General features: G+C 45.9%; 1 protein-coding gene across 1 annotated transcript; it reads right to left on the bottom strand.

Moving 5' to 3' along the window:
- Window positions 1–40: 40 nt before the first annotated feature.
- LOC149337226 (uncharacterized) lies at window positions 41–23,312 on the bottom strand. Its single transcript, XM_089554358.1, has 6 exons — window positions 23,255–23,312; window positions 18,874–18,891; window positions 10,439–10,528; window positions 10,244–10,324; window positions 9,367–9,459; window positions 41–147 (listed from the first exon to the last, which is right to left on the bottom strand). Exons 1-6 carry the CDS (start codon window positions 23,310–23,312, stop codon window positions 41–43), a joined length of 447 nt encoding a protein of 148 aa, XP_089410484.1.
- Between the last annotated feature and the right edge of the window lie 4,121 nt (window positions 23,313–27,433).

Genomic DNA, 27,433 nt, shown 5'->3' with positions numbered 1-27,433 from the left:
TTATGCTACATGTACAATCGGGGACAAAAGTGGCCAGTATTCACCGCCACTGGCCGCCTAGCGTCGCCAAGTGGTCCGAAAATGGCGCGTTCATTTCGTGCGGCAAGCAGGGCTGGCCCGGAAGCGTCGGCTTTGCATCTCTTGTGCCTGGTGCGAGAAGCAGCCCACGCAATGAGTCTACAAGCTGATGCTCTTACCGACGTATGCTACCAGTGTGATAAAGCACCGGCAAGGTGTTCCAGCAGCTCGCTGCCGGTCATGAGCAGCGGTCATGAGGGGCTACGCGGTTTACGGCGCTGTAGTCACAAGAAGGGCACTAGTGTGGAATTTCGGCTTTGGATTCATATGAAGGAAACATGAGCAAAGACTTCCGCATAGGCAAGTCATATCGAGGTCGGGAATGTGGATTAACCCTTAGCGTACCAAACGCAGCTTTTCAAAGGACAAAGGGGGCCGCCGTATGGACGGGAGGACCACAGGCAGTGGTATTGTGAAGCAAATTATGTTGAACCAGTGCCTACCAGTGGGTTGTAGCTCTGGGAAGTCGTGCAGTATGGCCACAAGTCGTGCTCTACTACTTGGTTCAGTGAAGTAAACTCAACGCGTGGTGCCCTGAGGACTTGGCTTTGTTGTCGGTGACAAACAAGTATGAAGCTGTAGTTTGAGGACGCTAAGAGAAAATCAGAGACGGCATGGATGGTCCGCCCCGAAGACTGTAAACTTCAAATCTGCTATAGCAAGGGTTCAACGATCGTAAGCTGAGCCCGTGAGCAGCAAGCGTATTATTGACTGCCCTCAAGAGACATGCACTCAAGCGTTTATCGACACACGATGCCGCCATGATTGCGCTCGCTTCCAGGCCGTTGTTGATAACGAGGAGGACACTGCAACCATGGCCGGTGCGGAAGAACACTCAGAGACGAAATTATAGCGCCATCGCAGCACAGCATGGTCCCCCTCCGTACTGGCTCCTATCCTGCCTATACATGGTTTTGTGGAACTTTATTTGTTCTGGCTACACTGCGATTTAGCCCCAGAACACTTCCTGCTTGAAGGAAGGGCGTTTTCCAACAAGCAGTTAGCTCAGGAAAAAAAAAAGAAGCATTGAAAGCTGGAATGTCGCCTACACCGGTGCCTTATCAAACACAGCGCGGAAAGCTTTGCATGCCGCACTATGTTGTCACAACCAGCGCGACACGCGCCGTCTGCACAAGCGGAAACATTTTCAAACGCCGCGGCACTGATACTGAAAGCGCTTTTTGGGTGATAGTATCACCATCAGCACCCATGTTTGTTTGTAAACGACAAAACCGTGTATAAGTCACAGGGTGCTATAAGTCAGTCTGCGTCGTGATATGTTTCCTGTGATCCAACACAATCGCATTCTTGTTTGCTGGGGCCTTGCGGAGCAACGGTTCGTCGGGTGCCATGGGGTTGCTTGAAAGGCTGATACTGTACCGCTATACACGCGATAATTTCCTGACAGTGCATGAGTTTGTTGGGAGAAAGGGAGGAATTTTTGGAGCGAAAAGCTCCACCTCTCGCATGTGAGGCTGAAGGTCAAATCAAGTGAAGGCTCGCCGGAGGTGTGGCTAAGACGTCACACCACGTGACTTGTCGCAGCTGTACCGCTCATTCCGCCGCTGCGCGGACCGCCTCCCCGACCTCTCGCTCTCGCCAGTAGTGTAACGTTACTAGCCACTTGCACGTGGGCTGGGAGAAATGTCGAGGTGAAAGGCTCGTAACTAGTTTAGACGACATTGGCTCTTGAACGAGAACTTACGTATTGCAGCGCACAGGATTCTTTCCATTTCACCTTCATCAAAAGGCGGCTACCGTAGCCAAGGTTCAGTTCCATGATCTTGGGCTAAACGCCTGAATTCTGTATCTACTCAATCACCGCGGCGGGCGAGCTATGCTACATACGGGACAGAGAATAGGAGCTGTCGGGAATCTCACTATACTGGTAATGTGGTACTGATTGTCCAGAGGATGGGCGTGTTCAAGTAGGTGGAGGTCCAGGGGCCTTGAATTTCCTGTTCAAATGCAGCTAAAAGGAGTCGCTAACATCGAAGCGGTAAGGTAGAATTTTTTTAAGCGCAGCAGATGGCAGAACATAACCGCAATATCTAATGCGTACAATTTTAATGTCGACACAGGCGTCTTTGTATCACTGAGAGGCGCCTCGTTCCGGACGTCGATGATCTGGTTTCGGCAACGCCATTTTCGGGTTCTGACGGCAGAGCATTAGGGACATCGCATGATTAATGCCACCAGCCACTGAAACAAGTTCACAATTTTGTTGAAAACATAGCAGATGGTAATGCAACTATAAAGACATTCACATTAAGACGGAACCGATGGAGACGGGGAGGCAAGAGGGGAGAAAGAGGCGAGGTTTTATTTGCTCTATTCAACTCCGCCGAAAAAAAAAAGTGGTTTTCTACACTCGCACCATAGAACCTTTCTCGATAAGGGAAGCAATTCCATCTGCCCCGCACTTAATCAGCCTGTAACCCTTAAACGATTAGAAATACCACTGGCCTGTTTCCGGGTGAGGGTATGTTGTAGAAATGTGTATCTTCACCTTCCCATCAAACTGTACCTAAAAATAGAGTAAATAACGTTACATCTTTATGTGGGAAACAGAAAATCGTTATCAGTAGATGTCGATAAAATAGTGTTGTTACGCATAACGAAAGAAAAACTCAAAATAAAAATGCCTTAGTGTTGTCAAAAATTCAAGCGCTACTTGGATGGCCCCTATACAACACATGACATAATCGTTAGTTAGTTAGTTGTATGGGGTTTTATGGCGCATAAGCAACTATGACTATCATGCGCCAAACACAAGGTTAGAAAACATGACATAATCGGCATCACGAACACTTTGCTTTGTGCTATATAAACATAGATGACCACATAATAAAATAATCACCATATGACCATACACAAGGCCTAAATAACAGAAAGCATTGGTAACATGTTGTGCATAAGTCAAATAAATTATATAGCTGAAGTTGAGAGACTACTGCGGACCGCTCTCATTTTTTTTGTGTAATAGATATCAGAGGTTCTCTTAATTGCAGGAGATGATATTACACCTATTAACATAAACAATAAGTGTCACGACTGTCGTTTATATACGCTCTTATCATCCGAAAATTTGGCACTTTACCTGCTATCTAAAACTACTGGACACTCGTGAGGCTCACCACCATCATAAATATTAGCTCTACTTTGCGTGCACAAAAAGTTTAGTTTTCTCTTATTCCTCGAAGCATTGCAGACTGGAATAACTTACCTGGAAAGGTCACAAAAGCTGGTAATCTTGAGGAGTAACGAAACTTTGGCATTTATAGTTTTTCTTTGCTGTTGTTTTTATGTGCCAATTGTTGTTTTCTACAAATTGGTGTCGATGTAGGCAATAAACTGTCCTCACTACGTTAAACGTAACCTGCATTAGTCAGACCTACCAGTTTTCAATGCTTTAATGATTCTTACCCCCCATTTGGACCGAGTTGTTATGCTTTCATTACTGCATAACAAAGAAAAAGAAAATAAAACGACGATTGCAAAACATTATGAGCTCCAATATTGCGACCTTTATGGTCTAGCTTGGTGCGTTGCTTACTTAAGAGATGATATTACCAGCTCTGGAAAATTCCAGACAGGATTTGAAATCCGGATGCGTGGCAATTTGTACACAACGAACAGAATGCTCATGGTTACGAATAATTTCCGCAATAACTTTCATCTTTTTATTCTGGACCTTCCCCCAGGCTGGGCGAAGGACGCTTCAATTATTGTGGCCTTCGTAGCACTGTTGCGCAGAAGCCAGCGTAGTGACTGAGCGAAATCGGCCTAGGCTTTATTCCGCCATGGTTTGGTCTCGTATGGTTTGTACCGACGACGTATTAGCGTCCATCTTCTCGACGGGCGGTTTCGTCGACGCTGTCAGCAGAGATCCTCCTAACGGCGTACTCTTCCGTCCTGCAAACGGCATTGATTGATTCCATGTATAACTCCTGCTTCTGCTTCGAACAGACACGTAGTTAGGTTAGCAACATTGTGATGCCAAGAATGAAAGGGCAGAGTTTATTGCGCAAGCGAGTCAGGTATGTTTAGTAGCTGCGAGTGAGAAGGTCCTTTTCCTTGTACCTTTATTAAAGAAGTAAATATTACTGCCGCTTGCTTTTGTCTGGTAAGGCACTGACCTCAGCGAAAGCTGTTTGTCGTTGCTGCTGCGTTCGGTATTTCTTACATTCGGGTCACACTACAGGCAACGGCATGACCGTTGTGTAACGCCGTGCGTTCTCGCCCTGTAGAGGTATGCCCTATCCGAATGTGACTTTACTCATGATGTCATATGCCGCGTGATCTGTGCTTGTGGTTGAGAGTGAAACTTTCTTTCTGCTTATTTCTTTAGAGAAAAGTTAACTCATAACCTCAATGAAAAACAGAAGTATACAATAATCATTTAAATAACAAACAGCTTCATGCAGTATGAAACGGAAGGTTCGATAGCCGCGGTCGCAAGTAGAGGACAGAACGAGAGGTGCACTCAAAACGGTAAAGAGGCCTGCCTCCCTTCTCATGAGTTCAGTCGCCTCTCAGGAGAAAAAGACACCTGAAAAAAAAAAAACTTTTCGGAGGCGGCTTCCAGTTTTACACAGCTACACTCCCAACATGTAAAAGGACACTTTTGACACTGGTTTAAGAGACAGGATCAGTGCACTGAAATCAAACGACCGAGGTTCTCTGAGAACATAATGCGTACGAGGTTCACGTGGATGACCAGTGGTCAGCGAAGCAATAAGTTTTGCAAAAAGGGCTTCCCGCTCCCAAGCATGAAGACGCACGCTGCCCACATTCTATCTCGCAGCTACCCGGACACTGAATTGCGTCACACAGGTGACCACACACGTAGCGCAGTTTCTTTCTTCCATGGAGGAAGGAAACAATTAAGGAGAGGCCGTCACATCGCATTTTTTGTAGCTGAATATGACGGCTCCCGCTCGCTAGTTGACCGCAGTCTCAGCGCTTGCACATGCGCACCAGACATCCTTGCGTCTCGTGACAAGGCCGGCAAGTGACAGACGCGCCGATGATGTAGACGACGCCGTTATGCTCAATGTTACTATTGGCTGTGCTTAGACTTTAGGCTGTTCTTGGACCTTAGACCAGTAGGCCTTGCGAAAACACGGGACTTCCGGCACACTTTTTGTCATACAGCTCAGATAGCGAGCTTTCCTAAGAAGGATAAACTTTCCTTCATCCGGGTTACCCTCGCAGCCGGGGACTCCAGCGCCTCCGCGAAACCGCTTTTGCTGTCTTCACGGCAACCTGGTTATACTTTTGGCTAATGTGGTACTTGCCGATAGTACTTTGTAAGGAGGAGGAAAAAATTATTTTGAAGTGTGTCGGCATACAAGGGGGAAGAATTGGTCCTTTCGATCCTTCTTGCTGGGAGGAGGCCTCAGTCCAGGGCACCGCTGGCCACCGTGATCCGATGGGCAAGCTCGATCAGTCGTCGCTGCTCAGTTGACTTAGTGCATGCCAGATAGGGCAGCTAGTTTGACAGATATTAGTTTGGGCTTAAAAAAAAATAAGAAAAAAAAGTGCCCTGCTAGAGTGAATTACTCATGTGGGCCGCCGCGGTGGCTCAGTGGTTATGGTGCTCGGCTGCTGACCCGAAAGAAGCGGGTTCGATCCCCGCCGCGGCGGTCGAATTTAGATAGAGGCGAAATTCTAGAGGCCCGTGTATTCTGCGCTGTCAGTGCACGTTAAAGAAACCCAGGTGGTCGAAATTTCCGGAGCCCTCCACTACGGCTTCCCTCATAGCCTGAGTCGCTTTGGGACGTTAAACCCTATAAACCAAACCAAACTGTTCATATGCGCATCGTTGCTCCCGCAGTCGCGAACTAGGCACCATCCGCTCTGCCCTACCTAATTTTGTCGTAAGTTAAAGGCATGCCGTGCGCTCGTTACAGGCAGATCGCTTGAATTGCTACTGGTGCTTAACCTTGCAGAAATATTCCTTTGGCTCGATGAAGCAAAATCGACAGCATGTCTGCAAGTGTCTTGTTTAAGTGTTCCCTTAGTCCCTTTGCCTGCGGATGGTACGCCGCGGTCCTCATGCGGTGGTGTGTGCGGCCCAGAACAAGATGTTGCACTCTCTCCACAGAAAATGGTCAGTAATCGTCAGTAATCAGAACCTCTCGGTCAGTAATCAGAACCTCTGATGCGCAATGCCTCAGGAGTATTTGATGAACGAAAAATTTGACGAACTCCACGGTGGTGCAACTGGGAAGAGCTGCCGTTTCCGCGTAGCGCGTCAGGTGATCAGTAGCTACCATGATTTCCCTGTTGCTAGAACTTGATGAAGGGAACGGTTCAGGATAGTGCATTCCAGTTTGTTGGAATGACCTGGACAGCGGTTGAATGGGCTTTAGAATAGCGGCTGGCTTGACAGGCTTAATCTTACGCCGCTGGGAGTCCCGGCAAGTTAGTAAATAATCCGTCACGTCGGCGGATAGACAAGACCGGTTATACCTCTTACACTGTCAAGCGCAAGCCTGATAACGTTCTGAGTGCTGAAAAAACTGCAGATGTCATATTTTTTAAAATCTTTATCATCAGGTGTGACAAAGCTTGCGTGCACGAATGCATCCCAGTTCGCGTGGGTCTTTTTTGTTCCAGAGACTTCCTTTCCTGGCTCGTAGTTATTTCATCCCTTTTATCAAATTTTCCGCTACTGATGGCAGCATCTCGTTCGTGTAGCAAATATATCAAGTGGCGTCACTTGCATTCGCACGGAGTTTACGGGATGTCGTTATGGAATGGATTATGCTCGAGTAGCAGCATCATTGTTGACGGTCTTTGAACGAGCAGAGTAAAGGCATTACAACCCCTTTTCTAGGCTATCACTATACTAAAGGCACGTAGAGGTTTCGCTTATTGCGGTCGTAATGTCTAGGATATATACGCACGCATGAACCAACCGCTTTTATACAAGGAAAAGGAATTCTAACTGAGGAAATACTTCTGTTCATTAGTCAACAATTATTTGTGTTTTCATGTTGGTGTCTGCCCTGACTGGCATTCAACAAGGAGCCATCATCAGACGTGACTCACAGTGACGGCAACATCAGACATCAGCAAACGACAAATCAACGGACCCTCTCATACCTGCTCACTATCGGTTGCGATTTACACCCAATAGTGACGTACAGTCGCCAACCAGCTTATGGTCGAGTCGCTTCCCACGGGCGCTCGAGAGCCGCAGCTAATGTCATCGAACAACAGTGACCAGTTCCAGAGGGCTAATGAATCCGAAATGGAAAGTGGATAATGCATCCTTATAGAAAACGTCCCAAGGTAGTCATCCACATAAAGTAATCATCCTGCGACGTACAGTCTCCTTGGTGAAGCCCTTACTATAGATTGCGGTCGCCCTGAGCCATGAAGAGGTTCGTTAATACCGGGGCTATGGTGCACCCTGTACTGGTTCCCATTGTCTGAACATAGTTGCACTATAGAACTGAATTTACCGCGGTGTCAGGTAAGACGACAAAAGGTTTGGTTTGGTTTATGGGGTTTAACGTCCCAAAGCGACTAAGGCTATGAGAGACGCCGCAGTGGAGGGCTCCGGAAATTTCGACCACCTGGGGTTCTTTAACGTGCACTGACATCGCACAGTACACGGGCCTCGAATTTCTCCTCCAAAGAAATTCAGCCGCCGCGGCCGGGATCGAACCCGCGTCTTTCGGGCCAGCAGCCGAGCACCATAGCCACTGAGCCACCGCGGCGGCACAAGACGACAAAAGTTCCGAGAAGTTGCTGACATTGGTTCCAGTTTGGTTATGGGACTCCATAATTCCGTATGAGTCGCTGCTCTCTTCGACTGCTTTCGAGACGGCCGCCTGGGGTGCGTTAGAGCATATTGAAAATCAACCGACATCGACATCGACTAAAAAGCAAGGTGTGTGTTGCTAACCCTGATTAGAGACTTAACTCAGTAGAAATTGTGCTTAACGAGTTTCTGGCTGTGTCGTACGAACTGTGCTAGTGTGAAAAAAAAAACGATCCAAGAGATGTCGTCTGTGCTGGTGGAAATACGAGCTGCCATTGATAATACGAACAACCAAAGCCGACGAAATAATGTGGCTATTTATGGTTTAAAAAAAAAGTCTACGACACCCGCGTCACTTCTCAAGCTTGTCACTGATGACTTTTAATGGCAATGAAGATTGAAATCCTAGAGGGTGCACCTGTGCTATAGGAAAAATGCGTGATAACAACAGGCCGATGATTCTTCATCTTTTTAACTTCACTCAAAAGGCGGAGGTCTTCTGGAATGGCCATTTACTATAAAGCGCTGGCTTGATGATTACCCGCGTGAAGTTGGTAGCAAGAGTGTGCATTTGCGAGAATATGCATAAGGAGATTAATGTCGAGGGGTTCGCTCAGGGAAGGCGATACAAAGGGAAGAGTGAACAAAAAAAAAACAATAAGCATACCAAATAAGAAAATAACGACGCGAAGAGCGGGTTTGATGTTATCTTGTGTTCGTCTCCCTCTTGTTTTCTTCCCCACATCTCACTTCGTACTTATAGTAAGGTTTACTTTTGTTCCTCGCGCCCGTTTCTCTTTTTGTCTGCTATTTTTGCTACTTGGTAATAAACGCTCAGCTGGCGATCAGCGCTCTCCCGTGTCTCTTTCTTGAGTTTTGGTGCACATGTGCTTTGTTACCCTCACTATGCAAAATTTTTAATTGCAATATCTACGACTTTAGTGCGGTTAGGGTTACCTACTGCTGTTCAAGGCTGACAGCCAAGAAAGCCGGGAATGGGAACCTTCAGCGAGCGCTTTCGTCCGGCTGCGCGGCGATGGGGCGAGTGGCTAAAGTAATATTTTTTTTTTCAATTTGTATACCATGAGGTCGGGCAACAAAACGTTACAGAAGAAGTTTAAAAGGCCTATATTATTGATTATCGAAAGCATTGATAGGGGAACTTTACACTTAAGCCTTTACGATATGCGCGATGTTCATAAAACAATATATGGAAATAAGTATACTAAAACTTCACATCGGGCTTGCAATTTTGACCACTTGGAGATCTTTGACACGCACCGAAAACATGGCGCGCACTAGGTTCTGCTTTTTTTCATCCAGACACCACTAAGATTGGATAAGTATAAGCCATCTAAAAAAAAAAATGAAGCGCCTTGTTATCCCATTGCTAATGGCGCAGATGAATGCTTTAGTGACTGCACAATAAGGGCACCCCATTCCTCGAGCCCGGATTATTCCGTCCAGCAGCCACAGTTCCCTACCTGAGTGACAGGCACGCATATACGTACCTTCGGATGCATTCGACGCCGCCGTATTCGGTTCGGAAGCGTCGATCGTCCACTCCTGGATGTGGTCATCGTACGACCTGCCGGTCACTTCATCTGCGAGCAGGCGAACACGGAAAAAGGATGAACTCACCTCGCTGAGACCCAGACCGTGGAAGAGTCTGGCGGGCTTCTTCTACATAGCCTCAAATATCGGCTTCGGTTATGGATTATTTCATTGTATGAAATAAACTTGCAACGCTAGCGATAATCTCACATTTCCTCTCGTACTCCAGCCGCCATCAGTAGACAGGACACAAAATGTTAAGTAACCCACAGTTATTTGGGACGGTCAGTAGCGCACAGTCAGAATTTAAGTGGCGCTTGCTGAGCATAATGTGGATACGTAGAATTGCCTGCGAAGCGGTAGCAAGCAGAACGGACAGCTCGTGAGGGAGGTGCAGAATTGTTCCTTGAATTCCCGATTTCAGCGCAGTTCATACAGTCTAAGCAGCTTTTTTAGTCGCCTTTCAGTCCCCATCTTCACTTAGTCTGTACGCGCGCACCACAGAAAAGTTGCGAAGAAAAACCCTGCAGGAAACACTCAGGCGTTAGCTGCACACCGACTCTCTTTCAATCAGGGCAGGAGTGACGCGAAGCCATCGAGGGCAAACGCTTAATACGAACGCGATTATTAGTTGTCTCCTCAGCGGGATGAGGGGTAGACGCGCTACACGACGCAGAGAAGCCCAGGACGCATCCATTCGGCCTACGGCTGAAACATGCCGCTCATGTCTTTTTGTTTTCATTACTTTTTTGCACCTTGTGTGTTTTAAAAATCTATAAAATGATGTTTTGCACATCCTGTACTTCGCATGAGTGGAAGCAGTATAAGCTTTACCGGCTGATTCCTCGGTGGTCGTTGTTGTTTTTCGCCTTTTCCGGTGCTTATGTCGCCTGGTTTTTGCTGTTGCAGCTGCCCCTGAAGAGCGGAGCATGAGAGAGAGAGAGAGAGAGAGAAGAGAGAGAGCTCGACGCCTATACTTGCCAATTAATGAGACGCTGAATATGCAGAGAGTTTGCGTCGTGCTCATACCATATTCGGCAGGACTGGACTCCGTTGTCTCCTCGAAGAAGGAGTATCGTTTCGTGATCCCGTCTTCGGGCATGTCTGCGGTTGCCATTTCTGGATGGAGTTAAAAGCACAATGGATCCCTCAGCGCCTGCTGAACAAACTGCCGAGCCGAGCCACATTCTTTGCCCACCGGTGATTTAGCCGTCTTTACTGGCATAGACGCGTTTCAGTTTTTATCTGAGCAGAGCACTGCACAGCATGCCAGTTTAATAAATAGCGTTAGATTCTGTGACTTTCTATAAGAATCATGGAGTTCGCACGGCCGTCTACCTCGAATGAACCGAGTGCACTATGCATGTAACCAGCGACTCTGACCACTTGTACGGAATTCACCATCGAATGCCCTCAGAAGCGCTCTGTCAAAATATAATCACAAAACAGTAGTGATATACAAAATTTAATACGAAGAGTAAGTTTCAGATCGCACCGAAGAGAGCCTGATTCACGCACTTAAAATAATTAAAAACACTCTGTTCATCGGAGTATTACACAATTATAGCATTGCAGCATCGTAGGTATTTCTACAATAAAATGTTGCCTTTCTTTAGAGTGGGTGGCTTGGCTGTTGACCATCTAGTAAGGCACAGCCGGCCCGAAGAAGCACCGAAAACGCAGTCTGGTTGATCAAAACACAAGAGTTCGGGAACCACGCTCTTGTGTCTTCTTCGCTTGTGCTTTCTTAATTTTTCCTGGGTATATTTGGTTTTCCTGGCCATCCCCTACACTTGGGATGCTTCGTTTTTTGGTTTGATTTATTCTGAAATTCGGAGGAGAAAAGTAGGATTTCATTTTGAGAGTTTATATTGCGAGAGAAATCGTGCTCTTTCAGAAATTACTTCAAAATTCGTTCAGGGTTGAATCCCCGCGACAAAAAATAACGATAACAAAGGGCACAGGAAAAGGCCCATTCTTGAAATCAGAAAGCTGACCGTTCCCGGAAATCTCACTCAGCAGACGCTTCTGTTGCCCTCAAAACTCTGTTTTTTATGGTGAAAGCTGTGCCTGCTTATGGTGTCACAAAATATGGGCATGCATTCAGCGTCAACAACGAATCAGCCTTCTTGTGGATTGCAGAGAGGGCCGGCAGTAATCAGACCCCAGCTGATCGCGCTTTCTATCTGGTTTTCGCAGCAACCTGGGATGAGTGGTCAATCAGAATGGGAAGACGAAAAACCGTTCTATCCTTTCCACAGGTCGTCTTTTCGAGCCACATTGAAGGGAGCTTCGGGATTCCGGATTCTCCCATATTAAGGCATACCCAGCATTCCTGGCAAAAGCGTTTTTCGAAGGGAAAGAGTTTATGAAGGCAATTTTGTCATATATTTTATGATTTCCCTACAACAGTCAATGTACCCGCAGATCTCCCCTCGGCAGGTGTTTTCGGGTGCAAGAATGGAGTAAAATCAGGCTTTATCCGAAAACGAAGGGCGCTACCCATACTCTATTTTCATGCATAGCGCGCAGCACTGCCACAGCTGGCGCGAATATACGCACGGGCTACGTCGGCGTCCGAAAAGCAGGTTGCGATACGACCAGTCAGAGACAAGCATATTCGTCGCGGCAAAGCTCAAGTAACACGACTGGCCACGTCCTGAACTTCGCTTGAGCTCTTGACACATTTTCGCCCCCTCCTCACCGAGAGCTTGCTAGGCGCCGGAATAACACTTGGCTAGCACGCCTATTCGCCCCAACTCCATTCGAATTGAAAGGTACAGTCTTTGTCAAAAGTAACCAGGCTGCATGATGGTTGTTAAAGGTAAGGACTGAGGGTCTTCTTACCTTCCAACAACTTTTCATGATTAGGAAAGTCACAAGGGCTCCACTATACAAGCTAGAAGCAAACCATGCAGCCTGGTTACTTTTGACAAAGACTGTACTTCACCGGCATTCGCATTGAAAGGTACTTCCCCATCAGTAATTATTGTAGTCAAAGGCGGTTCACTATTCTAGCGACTGGCTCTCTTGACCGCAATTCGCACAGCCTATCTTCTCCCACAGCCAAGCGACTGACGCCTAGAGAAGTGCGAGCGGAAATATGCGGAATGGTATGCTTTTGCGAGCGTACTACTTGCGCATCTTTGAGGACATCGCAAGCTAAATGTGACACTCAGTGTACTCGCCGAACGCTCATTCCTCCCCGTCGATTTTGTGGCGCCTAAATTTCCTGGATTTATATATTTTAACCTAACATATATCGCTATCCTTACTTCACCTCAGTTAAATGTCGCGACCAAGCCGATTTCTTCTCCTTTATTTTTTTCTAGAACGGGTTTAACCTGAGTTTATTCACCAATACCTGTGCAACTTTTCATCTAAAGGTCGCTGCTCTGACCTAAATAAATTTTTAAGCTTTTTCTTCGCCTACAAATATCGAATTCCAGGTCAGTACAGGCAGAATACATTAGGATGAAGTTGGTCATCGATGGATATTAATCAGTAGGCTGCTGATCATGACGTAAAGAAGCCTTCCTAATTCTTGTGTTTGCTTCCTCATCGACCAGTTGAGCGGCTCCTTCTTGGCACGGAGGCTATTTAATACAGACATACTGTGAACACTTCGCTCTAAATAGGATAACGCAGAGAAAAGGAAAGGCGAAGGAGCGTTTAAACAAGAAACGCAGTAATAAAAAAAAGAGCACCAGTTATGATACCCCTGAAAATGAATCTAGCGCCTTTTTTTTTTTAACGGCGGGTATGTCTCTAGAAAGGCTGTTGTGGTCCCGCGATGCGCTTCGATTGGAGCTTTGAGAGAAAGAAAGAAGGACAACTCGAACCGTGGAAGATCACAGGGGAGTAGAATGACAGGCTCAGCTATGAATTATCTGCATAAGTTGGTGTTCTGAAAGTATATTGTATGCAGTAGGAAATGGAAAAATAGGCAGCGACATGCCAGATAATGTAAGTCAGGCTTCGTTTTATAGCTTAAATACCCGCCGCGCGACTGTTGCTCGGCAGGGTCAGACCTGTGAAATAGTCATACAGAAAGCATAGCGCGGTATATACAGAGGACGAGGCGAGGAAAGGACAAGCGATTGTCCTGTCCTTGCCTCGTCCTCTGCATTTACCGCGCTATGCTTTCTGTGCAACGACGAACCAACGCGCCCAAACATATTCGCTCCTGTGAAATAGGTTTTAAAAAGTTTGAACGAAATAATGAGCTTAACACTACTCCGGTAATTACTTTTTATGGGCCGTATAATCAGTTATTACTGCCTCATGCGTATATATAGATCCACTATTTCCTCTAGTTTCTCACCTGCTATAAATTTCACTTTCCCTACAGCACTGTACTTTGTGTGTTTAGGTTCTCAGTGATGCACCGCGATTTCTCTCTTGAGTATCTCACCATTTGCTTGATAACGGCGAGTTATCTCTTTATCAGTGCTTAGACGCAGCGTCATGAGTCTCTTCATATCATGACGCAGCTACAAAATCCATAAGACGGCTCTCCCGTCGCAAGCCGCCTTTATGTGGTCCTGCTGCTGCTAATGTCCAACACGAGGAACTCCCCACGGCACTACCTCCTCAGCCTGTCATTCGATTTTTTCCAAGCATGCTTCGCTTATGTGTTGCCGAGCAGAAAGTTCTGAAATCGTCATGAGCTGAAGCCTGGCCGGCGATACCTAAGAGTGCCTAACATGAGCACTCCCGAGGAGCTTACGCCTTACCTTGCACTATAGAGCTCAATCTCTTCTCCAGATGAGCTCCGAAAAGAACACCGGCAAGCCGTGGCGAAGATGAGTTTATTGGTTAACGCCATTAGAGCCCTATTAGATAAGCAACAGCCTCCAATAGATAGAAGCGCATGGCTCCTAGATGCCCCCAGTCTAGTGCTTCAAAGCTGAGTAAGCCACGGCTTCCCATGCAGCTATCCTTCTTTCTTGAGGAACTTAAACGTACTGCTACTTATCAAAACTAAAAGACTCAAGCGGCAGCCACCTTTTTGGCTTGTTTTAAGTCCCCACACAAGACAATAACAGTGGTCAAGCCGCGTAGACAGGACGGACGGAATTAATTTTATGAATGATAACCAACATGAATGATAACCAACAGACTGATTGTATTTTTATCGACTTTTCTAAGGCATTTGATCGGGTAGCACATTGTTGTTTAATTGCCAAATTCTCTGCTTTAAATATCGACTCATTGACGCTATCCTGGAGTAGAAAGTTCCTCTCATTTCGCGAACAATTTACCAGTGTAAATAATTGTTCATCCTCTCTCTCTGAAGTATCGTCCGGTGTTCCCCAGGGCAGTGTCCTGGGCCCGTTACTATTTTTAATATAAATTAACCATCTGCCAACTGACATTACCTCTAACAGCCGTTTGTTTGCTGACGACTGTATTATTTACCGCAAAATTTCTAATCCAACCGATCATATCGCTTTACAGAAAGATCTAGACCATATAACAAACTGGTGTTCCAAGTGGCTAATGCCGGTCAACACTGATAAGTGTAAATTGATGACTTTCAGCCGTAAACTTTCAAACTCTTCTTTCACCTACTCGCTCAGCCGTAATCATGTGACAACAGCGTCCTCATATAAATATCTCGGCATTCACCTAAATCAAAACCTTTCCTGGTCGACACACATTAATAAAATTACAGCTAAGGCTTCACGAACCCTTGGATACTTAAAGCGTAATCTTCATGGTGCACCATCTGACACTCGAAAACTAGCCTACCAGACGTTTGTCCGCCCACAACTAGAATTTGCATCACCCATCTGGTCACCTCACCAAGCGTATCTAACACGTAATCTCGAATCTATACAGAATCGTGCTGCACGCTTCATCGCTCGCGATTATAACCGGCATTCCAGCGTCACTGAGATCAAGTTATCGCTATCACTTGAGTCTTTAGAATCACGTCGTGCAGTAGCACTTCTTTGCTTATTTCATAAAATGGTTTTCAGTCTTCACAGTCACACATTACCTTAGTCACGGCCCTGTCGCACATCTCATCGCCTCCATAATCATAGCAGCTTTACGCGCATTTTTGGTCATACAAAAGCATTCAACATGTCTGCTCTCCCACGTGCCATAAACCATTGGAGCAGCCTTCTTGACGATGCTACTAATACCAGAAATCCTGCTACGTTTCGTGATAAGATAACCGCAATCCTCGTCTAGTGTCTCAGTTCTCTATGTTTTTGCGAAAAACCTCTTTTATTGCTGCTTAGTGTGAACTAACTTGTGCACTTTTTAGACTCACTGTCAAATCGTGTTCCATTTCCATGTTGCCACATTTTGAAACTTATCTAATTACTGTGTATTGTATTACTTCAGCTATATTCTACTCAGTGCCTCTTGCTAACTATTGTATAACGTTTCTCTTCAGTCGTTTTTTTTTGCGCTGTTCTTTAACTTCTATGTACTGCCCCACTAACCCAATGCTCCAATGTAAAGGAGCTTGTGAGTAACTTTATTTATTTATTTATTTACAAATACTGCTAATCCGAATTGGGATTGTGGCAGGAGGGCTTAGTAAGGTTAACAGAACGCGGCCAAGCATAATCGGAATATTCAACTGGTCAGCATGTTAAGAAAAACAACAAACGGTAAAACGAAAATACAACCGAGATGTGACGAAAACAATCAAATAACACATAAAATAAGGCTAATGTCGGTAGTATTATACAAAGAATAACAAAATGTTGAAACATTGCTAGTTGTTATAATGCGCAGACAATAAGTAAACAGTAAATATTATAAGCGTACACTGCAAAGGCATTAATAGTATAGGTGTTTAGTTTATGTAACGCTGCATAGTTTGACAAAAAAAAGCTTACACATAAAAAAAAACAAATAACCGTGGGTATAATAATAAAAGAACGCAAGCAATCAGGAATGAATAACTAATAACATGACATACTCTCAACTGCAGTATTAAATTTTGTCAATGATGAACAGTTAGTAATGGATGGATCAAGGCTTTTCCATTCTCGAATTGCTAGTGGGAAAAAAGAATTTTTAAAGCAGTTAGTATGGAAATGATACTCACTTAATGTATGCGAATGTTTATGACGCGTTGATCTTGCTTCGGAAAGGGAAATATATTTAGTAGTGTCGAGTTTTAGATGTCGATTTATTGGTTGAAACAGGAGTTTTAGTCGTGCGACTTTTGCACGGGTCTGCAATGATTTTATTCCTTCAGTTTTCATGAATTCAGTAGGCGAATAGGTTATTTTGTATTTGTTAAATATAAATATGACTGCTTTTCTTTGGACGGCTTCAAGTTTGGTTATATCTTGATTAGTATAAGGAAACCAAACGACGTTAGCATATTCGAGAACAGATCTAACCAAAACATTGTAGGCTAAAAGCTTAGTTTAAAAAGGGGCTAATGTGAGGCGTCGTCTAAGAAAAACGAGTCGTTTCAAAGCTGTTGAGGTGATTTTGTCCACGTGAGCGTTCCACCTGATGTCATGGGTTATTAGTACGCCGAGATACTTATGATTAGTCACTACAGTAAGTGATGTGCCATTTATAGTGTACCGAAAGTCGGATTTATGTTTCTTTCTAGAAACTGTCATAACAGCAGATTTAGTAGCGTTGAGTGTCATCTGCCAGTCAGTGCACCATTTTGCTATAGAATGTAATGCGTTGTTAAGAGCTTCATGATCCTCTATTGTATTAATTTCGCGATAAATTACACAGTCATCGGCGAAGAGTCGTATATTAACGTTGAGATTAGTCGTCAGATCATTTATAAAAATCAAGAAAAGAACAGGTGCCAAGACACAACCCTGAGGTACACCAGACACAACATTTACTACGTGGGAGGCTTGATGATTAATTTCTACAAATTGTGTTCTGCCTGATAAGTAGTTGCTAATCCAATTAACTATACAGCCATGACCTAGAGTTGATTCTAGTTTATTAATTAGTTTAATGTGTGTAACCCGATCAAATGCCTCTGAAAAATCTAGTAGTATTAGATCGGTTTGCTTTTGTCTGTCTATGCTGTGGGATAAGTTGTCGACTAATTTTAATAACTGTGTTACTGTCGAGAGGCCTTGGCGGAAGCCATGCTGAAATGGGGAGAGTATGGTTTCACTTTCAAGGAAGACGGTTATGTGTTTTAGTATGATGTGTTCGAGTACTTTAGACACTGAACAGGTGATAGAGATGGGTCTGTAATTAGAATCATCGGTCCTGTTTCCTGATTTGTGTATCGGAATAATTTTGGCTATTTTCCATTCCTTTGGAAGGGTACATGTTGTGAGGGATTTATTGAAAAGTAAGCAGAAATACTTAGCCATCCATTCGGCGTATCTTTTTAGAAAGGAATTTGGGATGTTGTCTGGTCCCGGTCCCTGTTTTGTGTCTAGATTTAACAACAGGTTAAGTACCCCAGTCTCAGTTACAGTTAGTGATTCAATGTGTTTCGTTGTTCGTGAGGTCTGATGAGGGACTATACCATTATCGTTAGAAAAAACTGACGCGAAGTAATCATTCAGTTCGTTGGCTATCTCAAGGCTTTCTTCTTTTGAGTCTGGGTTTTCAGTTTATCTTTTAGGATTAAAGTAGCTCCAAAATTTTCATGGGGACGTTCTTATAAAGTTATTGAGGGTGTTATTAAAGTAATGTAAGTTAGAAGCCTTTATTCGATGTTCCATGCTTGGTATTGCATGGTTAAGATTGGTCCTTGTTTTCGTGCAAGGGTTCACCTTGAGGGCTTCTTTACGGCGATTAACTTTGCGCTTAGCGTGTATGACTTCGCGGGTAATCCAGGGGTTACGTCTTTTTATTTGCTTCCTTCTACGTGGGAAGAACTTATGAATACAATATGAGACAGTCGTTTTAAAGCTGTGCCATAAGGATTCAATGTCGGAAGAGGCATCGCTTGCAAGTTCTTTGTATGTGTCGAATTCGAAGAAAAGATGATCTAGAATACTATTATCGTCAGCTTTAGTGACATCATGAACAAAAGTTTGCGGTCGTGGCGAGGAAAGCGTGCTACTGATAGGGACACTGGATAAGATTAGTTTCTGATCGGAGATTCCTTGGGCACGGCGGCACTTCAGGCATGAATAAATAAATAATTATTTTGGCCCTCATATTTCATTGCCGTCATTCCCTCCTTGCGCAGTGGAGTAAACCGGGAACTGCACCTGGTTAACCTCCCCGGCTTTCCTTTATTGCCTTTTTTTTTCTCTTGAGCCACTTAGCTAGGAAATGCCATAGTAGCAAATCAAAGAATGGTAAGATGTGCACCACTGACTATTGTTTTGCTAGGGATAGAAAGCTGTCACTCGACCTCCTCCTTTCTTTCTGTATCGCACGGTTATGCAGAATGAACGTAGTTTGATGTTTTACCAAATACTGTTTATATACGAGCGGTACGCTGATCACGAGAAGATACTACAGACAAGAAGAAAACAGGCGCTTACCCATAAAGTTCTTGTTGCCTGAAAGAAAGTACAATGGCCATATAATAAATGCATTAATGAAACCATCGGAAGTAACAATAAACCTGATCGAGGCAGGAAGAGTTTAAAAATTCTCTTCACTTCGATCTGTTACATTGTTCACAAACGCCGCGCGAGTTGGTTGATGAAAGTGACAAAAGGATACGGCAGCATCTCAGCCAGAAAAGAGCGAAAAAAAATACAACTGGAATGAAATCGGGATGTTATTCCTGCCCACGAATACTGTCTGCACTATGTGGTTTAACGAAACTTGTCTGCTGATGCCGAATAGAAACTACAGAAGAGGTAAATGGCTATGCCACGGGGTTTTGTTTTGAATCCGGGATTTTTTCAATTTACGATCATTATGCGAATAATGTCCTCGCTAACATGGCCGAAGAACAGCGCCGGGATGCCGAGCTGCGCTCCATTATCGACCGCCTCAACTCCGCCCCATTCGACCCTCCGATGCGCCGCTTTGTGCTCCGTGATGGAGTTTTATACCGCAGGAGCCTTAGCCAGGATGGCCCAGACCTCCTTCTCGTTGTCCCCGAGCACCTTCGCACTGTTGTCCTCCAAGAGCTGCATGATCTTCCCACTGCTGGTCATTTGGGTGTCTCCCGTACTTACGACCGCGTGCGTCGTCGGTTCTTTTGGCCGCGCCTCTACCGCTGTGTACGCCGCTATGTTGCTGCCTGCGATGAGTGCCAGCGCCGGAAACGCCCCACCACTCTGTCAGCCGGTCTGCTTCAGCCCATTGACGTCCCACCCGAACCTTTCCATCGCGTCGGCTTAGACCTTTTGGGACCATTTCCGGAATCCGCCTCGGGCAACAAATGGATAGCTGTTGCCACAGACTACGCTACCCGTTACGCGATCACACGCGCACTGCCCACCAGTACGGCTAGGATGTTGCCGACTTTCTTTTGACCGACCTTATCCTACATCATGGAGCTCCCCGTCAACTTCTGACCGACCGAGGCCGATGCTTTCTGTCCAGAGTTGTCGCTGACATTCTTCGATCGTGCTCTACAAAACATAAGCTCACCACCGCCTACCACCCGCAGACGAACGGCCTCACAGAACGCTTCAATCGCACTCTCACCGATATGCTGGCTATGTACGTTTCTCCGGACCATCGCGACTGGGATACCGCTCTCCCCTATGTGACCTTCGCCTACAACTCCTCCCGCCATGACACTGCCGGTTACTCCCCTTTTTATCTTTTGTATGGCCGCGAGCCCCTGCTGCCTCTGGACACGCTGCTTCCCACTTATACTGCTCCGCCGTCTGCATACGCCCACGACGCCATTACTCGCGCTGACCACGCTCGCCAACTGGCACGCTCCCGGCTCCTCGCTTCCCAGACCTCTCAGCAGGAATTCTACAACCGCCGTCACCGTGTGGTCTCCTTCACCCCTGGCTCCCTCGTCTTGCTTTGGTCGCCATCTCGCCGCGTGGGGCTCTCTGAAAAACTTCTGTCCCGCTACATCGGCCCGTACCGTGTCCTGCGCCAAGTCACCGCAGTCACCTACGAGATCGATCCGGCCTTCCCCGGTGCCACGTCCTCTCAGCATCAGACCGATGTTGTGCACGTCTCTCGCCTCAAGCCCTACGTCTTGCAGTCCCCCTCACTGCCCTGATGAGCACCGCGACGGTGCCTTTCCGACCGGAGGGCCATGCAACGAATAATCTCCGTGAAGACGACGCAGAGGAAGTGGCCGGTGTGTGCGCGCTTGCCGCTCGGGACTAGCTGTGATCTGGACCCTGTGCTCCGGTCGTCCTTGTGCCGACATAGACTTCGGGCCACGTAACAATATGCTGCTCCGTCAAGGAATACGGCCGTCAGCAAGAAATGGTTCCCATGCAGTTGACGCTAACGTTTCACACGGGTCACGAAATAAGGATATCTCTGTGTTTCACGGTGCTGTCGAGTGTTGTCCGCATCTGAGAGTCCACATCCACCTGCCGGGTGAAAGCAGCGTGATTCAGACAGATATGTACGCAATTTATGGTTGAGTGATCGGGGCTACCCAAGGAGAGATCACTTTCTGATGGAAGAGGTGTTGTTTGACTTCGTTACCCCGTCTGGCGGTTGGCACAAAGTAAAGAAATTTTTACAGCAACAGCTCTAAGTGCCTCGTTACTGGAGTTTGTGGCATCGACGTTCGCAGAGAGGAGGAGAGGAAAGGAGGGTGAGTGAACGTCTCTTGTTGCTGCACATGCTTAGCGGAGGGCTGTAGGAGGGAAATAGAAGCGCCGCGCCATTGAAGACCCAGCTCAGCGTGCAGCCGAGGCAGCAAGCAAGATTATGAAAAATAAGATTCCAGCTTAAGTACGTTCTGTAGCAACCCCGGCGAAACGCCGTCTACGGCAAGATCTTGCTATCCGCGTTGCCGAAGCGGAGGATAAGAGGTTTCAGGTGTGGGAACTGGTCCCCTTCGGTTTGCTTCTCCTCGATGAGTCTTCCCTTCTTAGTTCCCTTAACTAACCAGAGAAGGCGCTTTGTTGCAGCTACACGAGCGCCACGGACAGCGTGATTGCTGCGCGCGTACGGGAGACGACTCACTCTTTGGCTCGGGAACTCGTCGCGTACGGGCAGTTCAGCGTGGCGCTCCGCTCTCCGCCAACGCGGTGAGGCCTCGTGGTGGAAACATGTTCCCGCCTGTAGAACTTTCTCCCTGGCCCTAGCGTCGGCGAACGTTCCCATGTAACCTTTCTGGTGAGTCGGACGAACTTGATTGTTTAGCGTATTTTGTTGCTAGCTCGCGTTATTGTTGTTGCAGCAATAAATGCTTTGTTTGTGCCAACCAGAGTGTCGTTCCTTTGTTTCCTTCAGAGCAAGGCCCGCTGGGGTCAGTGGGCGCTCGGCAGCGCGCGTGATCGCGGGGTGGGGTGCGGCGGCTTTGAACTGAGTCAGCAGCGGTTAAGCGGCGAAAATGTATTTTCTCCCTATTACAGCCCTACAATACAATAGCGTAGGAGGTGGTGTAGCTTTTCTTGAAGTTCGCGTTACGGAGTATAGAAATCATACGGTGAGAATTTTTTATAGTGGCGCAACTGTTTTAAAGATCCTTTCCGGTGCGGTCGGCTTCGTATCATGCCGTTAAGAATGAAAAAAATTAACAGGTTCACTTCTTACTTGGGATGAGAACAAGCAATGGCTTAGATTGTAGCGTGTTCTTGCTGACGCGCGATTACATTAAAGTATTTAGGGTGGGAAACAGGCCTTCATATTTACTTTTGTTTGACATAAACGGACACGATAGAGATGGAAAGAATGCTACAAGAATACAAGGATACAATCTCTCTCACAGCCTAGACGGAACGGTTGTGGAGCAGTGGCTTCTGGGTTTTATGTGCGTTTTTTTTGTACTTTGAACTGATTGGCAATGACGCCTACAGTCACTACAGAATACTTATGGAAGCGAATTCGACAGTGTAGGTTTTAAACTGAGCCCAAATAAATCGGCTTTTATAATAACCGACGATACCAAAGAAAAGGCGCTCACAATACAGATCCATGAAACACAGGTAAAAGGTGTAGAAATACCTCGTAGTTTGGATAAACGAGGGCAAGATGAACATGGAAAGCTATAAGCAATATATCAGGGCGAAAAGGAACAATAAGTATGAGAGGCTGAGAGGAACATGGAGAGGAGCAGTGGAGCCAGGGGTTACTTTTGTGAATGCGGTTGCGCGATAGTGTCAGGTGTTCAAACGGGGCTTGCAATCCGCCGCCAGTCCTTGGACAGTTCGATGGAGACGCATAAATCGATGTCACTCCACGAAAGCAGCTCCGGCCTCGGCGGCGCAATCGTAGTTAAGATCAGAATGGAGAGACATCGTATGAACTAGTCGTTCATTACAAAAGGCGGAGCCAACTGCGTTGCCTTGCTGTACTTCTGAGCTATATCGAAATTGCTCTACTTTTACGGAAGACCATTCAGCGTCGTCAGCGTCCATCATTCAATCTGGCCTGAAAATTTGAAAGGCCCATCGGGCTGCCTCTGTCACTGGAATTTAAAGGCGCCAAAACCACACGCACAACACAAGAGAACGGGACAGAGCGCCTCCCGCTCTGTCCCGTTATCTTTTCTCTCGAGGGAATTACCATGTAGCCCAACAAGAAGTTCTGTCACTGGAGTTAGCACTGGCAGCTGTTCGAGGTCACCGCTATCAACAAGTTCGGGCGCCACCACTACGATGTAGACGCCCTGTCACGAGCCCCTATCAATGGCTGCATCCCTAGGCGGATATACGACAGCACGGGGTGGATGCCCTCTCAACTTTTGAAGCTTTAATCAAGAGAGGAAGGCCAACTGAAGCGGTGGTCTGCGGCTTCGCAGGGGAGAGCGCTCACCGCCAGACGGGAAGGCGACCAGCAGGGCGGCGATACAGATGCAGGCCACGATGAGCATCGGGACGGCGTACAGCACTAGCGGCATGGGTGCCGAAAGGCCGGAAGAGTGTGACGGCTCTTCCCTGCGGGCGGAATGCGCGCACGCCGCATAAGACTGGAGGGCATAGCAAAAGACCTGACGTCTCTTGAATCATTGGTGGCGCTTCATTTCCAGTGCTAGCACAGCGCAGGTAAAACAGCGAGAATGGAGAAGATTTTCGTAGTTTATTATGGCACTGGCGATGAGCGAGGATTTTCCCCAAAAGACCAGCGTTTGGCCGAATAACTTGCCATAGTTAACCTATACGAAAGTCAAGTAGTTCCAGAGGAAATTAGCTGACAGAACGTACAGAACTGTTTGCAGAACGTAGAAGAAAAGACAACTACATACAGCTGGTGCGACTCCAACCGACGACCACAGCGTTTCGAGTGCTGTGTTCTGCCAACTGCGCTAAACGGGTGCTGCCTCCTCGCCGTCTGCTTTCTGATGGATTTGCGTTACATGTAGCCTAAACTTCAGAATTTCTCATGCATAAATTAATAGAGCTCCGAGTGTCACGGTTTGATCGTGGGTTTGGATCCTGCCGGAAAATTTGTTCGTTTTAGTACCTTTAATAAATTGGATCTCAAGTATAAGAATCGTACAACCAACTTTCCACTACAATCAACACCACCATAGAAAAGAAATGAACACTCTTGTAGGCTTTCCTTGATCTCAGCTGCTGTCGGCCCTTTCATATCAATATCATGACGAGTCTTCATCTGACTACCCTTATTTGCTTGACTGCCAGAGTTCAGAGTTTAAGAGATCGCATTCTACGAGGAAATAAGGTTTAAAAAGGACATTAAGTCAACGCCTTGTAATTTTTCCTTAATAAAACTGATTATTTAGCTCTTCGTGACGCTTGGTAATTAGAGCAGCAAAAGAAATATCTATCATTGTGGAAAATCAATTTGAAAACGCTCAATTTAAAATGTTCACGTTTTCGTGTCGCTTGAATAAAACTCCGGTCCATAAAGAAAAGGACTCCGTGATCATCGCCCGGAAATAAATGGCGGTGTGGTCTAGGCTCAGTGATCTGCAAACGACAGCGTCCTTATCGTCACCGCGCTTTGCTTGCTTCGAATGCCAGTGGCAGCAATGCGTGTATTACATTTTTTTGGCACTTTATACTTTATAAAAAATGTGTTCTAACGGAAAGATGCCCTTTTGTTACTAGAACTAGGTAATAAATTGCTGCAAAATAAATTTCTCTGGAGTGACCAGTTCACGGAAGAGAAAAATGCCATAACGTCCGTATCGTTAAAGATTGTCATATTGACATGACATGGCATAAAAATCCGGAAAGAAAGTTACAGCATTTCGTCTATTGAAGGATATCACTGAATGACTAAGCTGAATGACTGAGCCTCACTCCTGTCATATTTTCTGTTGTGTTGCGAACTGTAGCGTTGCTGGTCTTTTTCTTTTCTCTTTGTAATCCCATGCGCCTTGATTAACTTTAAACTACTGTGAAAATTGAACTGAAGAGTTTATTGAGTTTTAATGAATGTAACCACCCTTCTGCCTTTGATGTGTGACCCGGGGTGAGGCCTCGTCAGGAAGAATGCCAGCAGTTTCTTCCTTTTGTCTCATCTCGTGGGCATGTACTGTGCATACAAGTTCACGTCTGAATAAAAATGATGATGATTGATTGATTATCTCGTGCTGCTTTTACTTAAGCGCCGAATTTCTGGTGAAATTAGCGTGTTGCCATATTCTCTGGCTCGCATTAGTTTACACTTTCCCATCACAAGCAAAGTGGTGTAATCGTCCGGGTACTTTTCTGTACACGAGGTGTGACATTGTAGGAACTACAGCTGGAAGTTTTAAAATTTGCTCAACCTCGGTATTCTTGGGATCGCTGATTAACCACAACATAATTTCCTTTTCTTGCAAGTATGTGTGTCATCGTCAATCGAGAAATTTCAGTTTTCCTTGCTGTGCTCTGAAATAAATGCTTCAATTACGTTGCATCGAGGTAACACAACTAAAGGCACCCCAAAGATATTCAATATTTTTTCGCAGAAATTAAGCTAACATTGCAAGACTTTTCATTTTTATGTGGTTTATTTTTGCTTCATCACTGATGTTATTTCATGACGGCGAGTTCTGACAACTCATGTAGGAGTTGCTAGCGCACTGAACTAGCCTCTGCTGTGGTGTTCCGCATGCCTCGGCTTTTCTCTTGTCGCCACAGCCAAGTGAGAACAAGGTCTCCTTGGCTGAGCTGCTTTCAATTCATGATTTCACCAGGCCCGCACGTGCTCGTGGAACAAGCTTTCGTTTGGATTCTTCCTGCTTGCTGGCAGTATGAGGCTCGTCGAAATTTTTGCGTTGGTGTTTCCATCCTTATCCGATGAACCCATTTTTTTAAATGCGCATACTTGTTGCGAAACACGGCTCATATATACATTTGGTGGTGAACTTATTTAGCAGAGCGGAATGCAGTATTTCGACGGCTAGCCTTAATCAATGGCTCGTTCGGACTGCATTGCCGCGAAATTGTTTTTGTCGGTCGCCCACGATAGAAGACAATTGCTTTGGACTATGAATAGAATTATGCAAATATGAATTTTTACGATTGACTGTAGAGCGAATTGCTTCTATGATACCAGTTTAGTAGCTCGAAATCAATTTCAAGGTTAACACCACGTTGTTGCCTTTTTTTAGGTTTCTTCAAGCTCCCTTCAAATATAATTAAGTTCAGCACATGACGCTTTCTATAAATACCGAGGTAGAAACTTAATTATCGGTACATTCTCATACTTACGATTCATCTTTCTTGACTGTTAGAAAAAAGAAAATAGGTGCAGTGAACAAACTGGAGCACAGGTTTGTCCGGTGTGCTTAAAGTAACACCTGTTTATACGAAGACAAGTCCCCTTGTCGAAACGTTGGCTCTAGCAAACTGAGGTTTTCCCCTCCCTTGTTCATTTTGTGATCGCCAAGGACCATCTACCGCACCCTCTCTCTACCATGGACCTGTTTATATGAAGTAAGCTTGGTTCGCCTATTTTTTCACGCATGCCAAAAAGCGAGTGCAGTTCACGGAAGTTTTCGTTTAATGAGTCTATCACCTTATATTGTTATTGCACGAGTGTATGCGTCTATGCAACAACGACAGGCCACAAAAATCAGCTCACTCAGACAAACTCAATGGTATAAACGGAACAAATACTACGCCTTCGCAATTTGCGTTTGGCTGTTCGTATTTCGTACACGGACAGGTTTCTTAACCCATCAATCTCAAAATTATAAAGGAATCAAAGGAGAAAGTTGTAATCTCGAAAAGATAGCTATTGCGTCGGAATTCAAGAGCAAATGTTCACATATTTGTTTATTGTCGCTGGAATTTGAGAAATCTGTAAACCACCAATTTGCGACAATGTACAAAGATCCACTTGTGCAAATAGTCCTAGTGGCGAGGAAAACATTCTTGAAGGCTTTTGTATGGTCTTTATAATAAATGTACTAGAAAGCGGCCGCGCCGCGGTGGCTCAGTGGCTACGGCGCTGGGCTGCTGACCCGAAAGACGCGGGTTCGATCCCGGCCGCGGCGGCTGAATTTCGATGAAGGCGAAATTCTAGAGGCCCGTGTACTGTGCGATGTCAGTGCACGTTAAAGAACCCCAGCCGGTCGACATTTCCGGAGCCCTTCACTACGGCGTCCCTCATAGCCTGAGTTGCTTTGGGACGTTAAACCCCAATAAACCAAACCTAACCATTCTAAAAAACGTTCTTGCTAAGCCAGTGGGGCAGATTGCATTCGCATCCAGAGGAAACCACATGACCATTTTCTCCCTGTTAATTGACAGTGGAAGGTTTTTGGGACAGGCTGTTCTCATTTTCTCCCATCTGTTCTAGTAAGCTGTTTTGAAGGGCCAGTTCAGACCCTCGCTGTTTTTTCGCGCTGTAATTTCAGTCATCAATCTTGCTGTGCTAATGACTGATCGCTTAAGCGTACAGGGAGTCGGGTTCATCACCGTCACTGTCACCAGTGCAGCAGCTCAGAGTAGAAGACTGAGGGGAAGATGCTCTTTGAAGAAGAAGCTTTGACACAGGCAGCAAGGGGGAACGCTCCAGGACTGCGCTGACCAA

Source organism: Amblyomma mixtum, chromosome 7, assembly GCF_055824585.1.
Source record: "Amblyomma mixtum isolate Tamu chromosome 7, ASM5582458v1, whole genome shotgun sequence".
NCBI lineage: Eukaryota > Metazoa > Arthropoda > Arachnida > Ixodida > Ixodidae > Amblyomma > Amblyomma mixtum.
This window is presented reverse-complemented; position numbering and strand designations above follow the sequence as displayed.

Excerpts from the sequence above, each read along its gene's own strand:
- LOC149337226 (XM_089554358.1), bottom strand. The coding sequence starts at position 23,312 with ATGCTCATCGTGGCCTGCATCTGTATCGCCGCCCTGCTGGTCGCCTTC. Across the intron at positions 10,325-10,438 it reads GTCCAGTCCTGCCGAATATG|GGGCAGCTGCAACAGCAAAA; the intron begins GTATGAGCACGA and ends TCCGCTCTTCAG. Across the intron at positions 9,460-10,243 it reads GACCACCGAGGAATCAGCCG|ATGAAGTGACCGGCAGGTCG; the intron begins GTAAAGCTTATA and ends GCCTGCTCGCAG.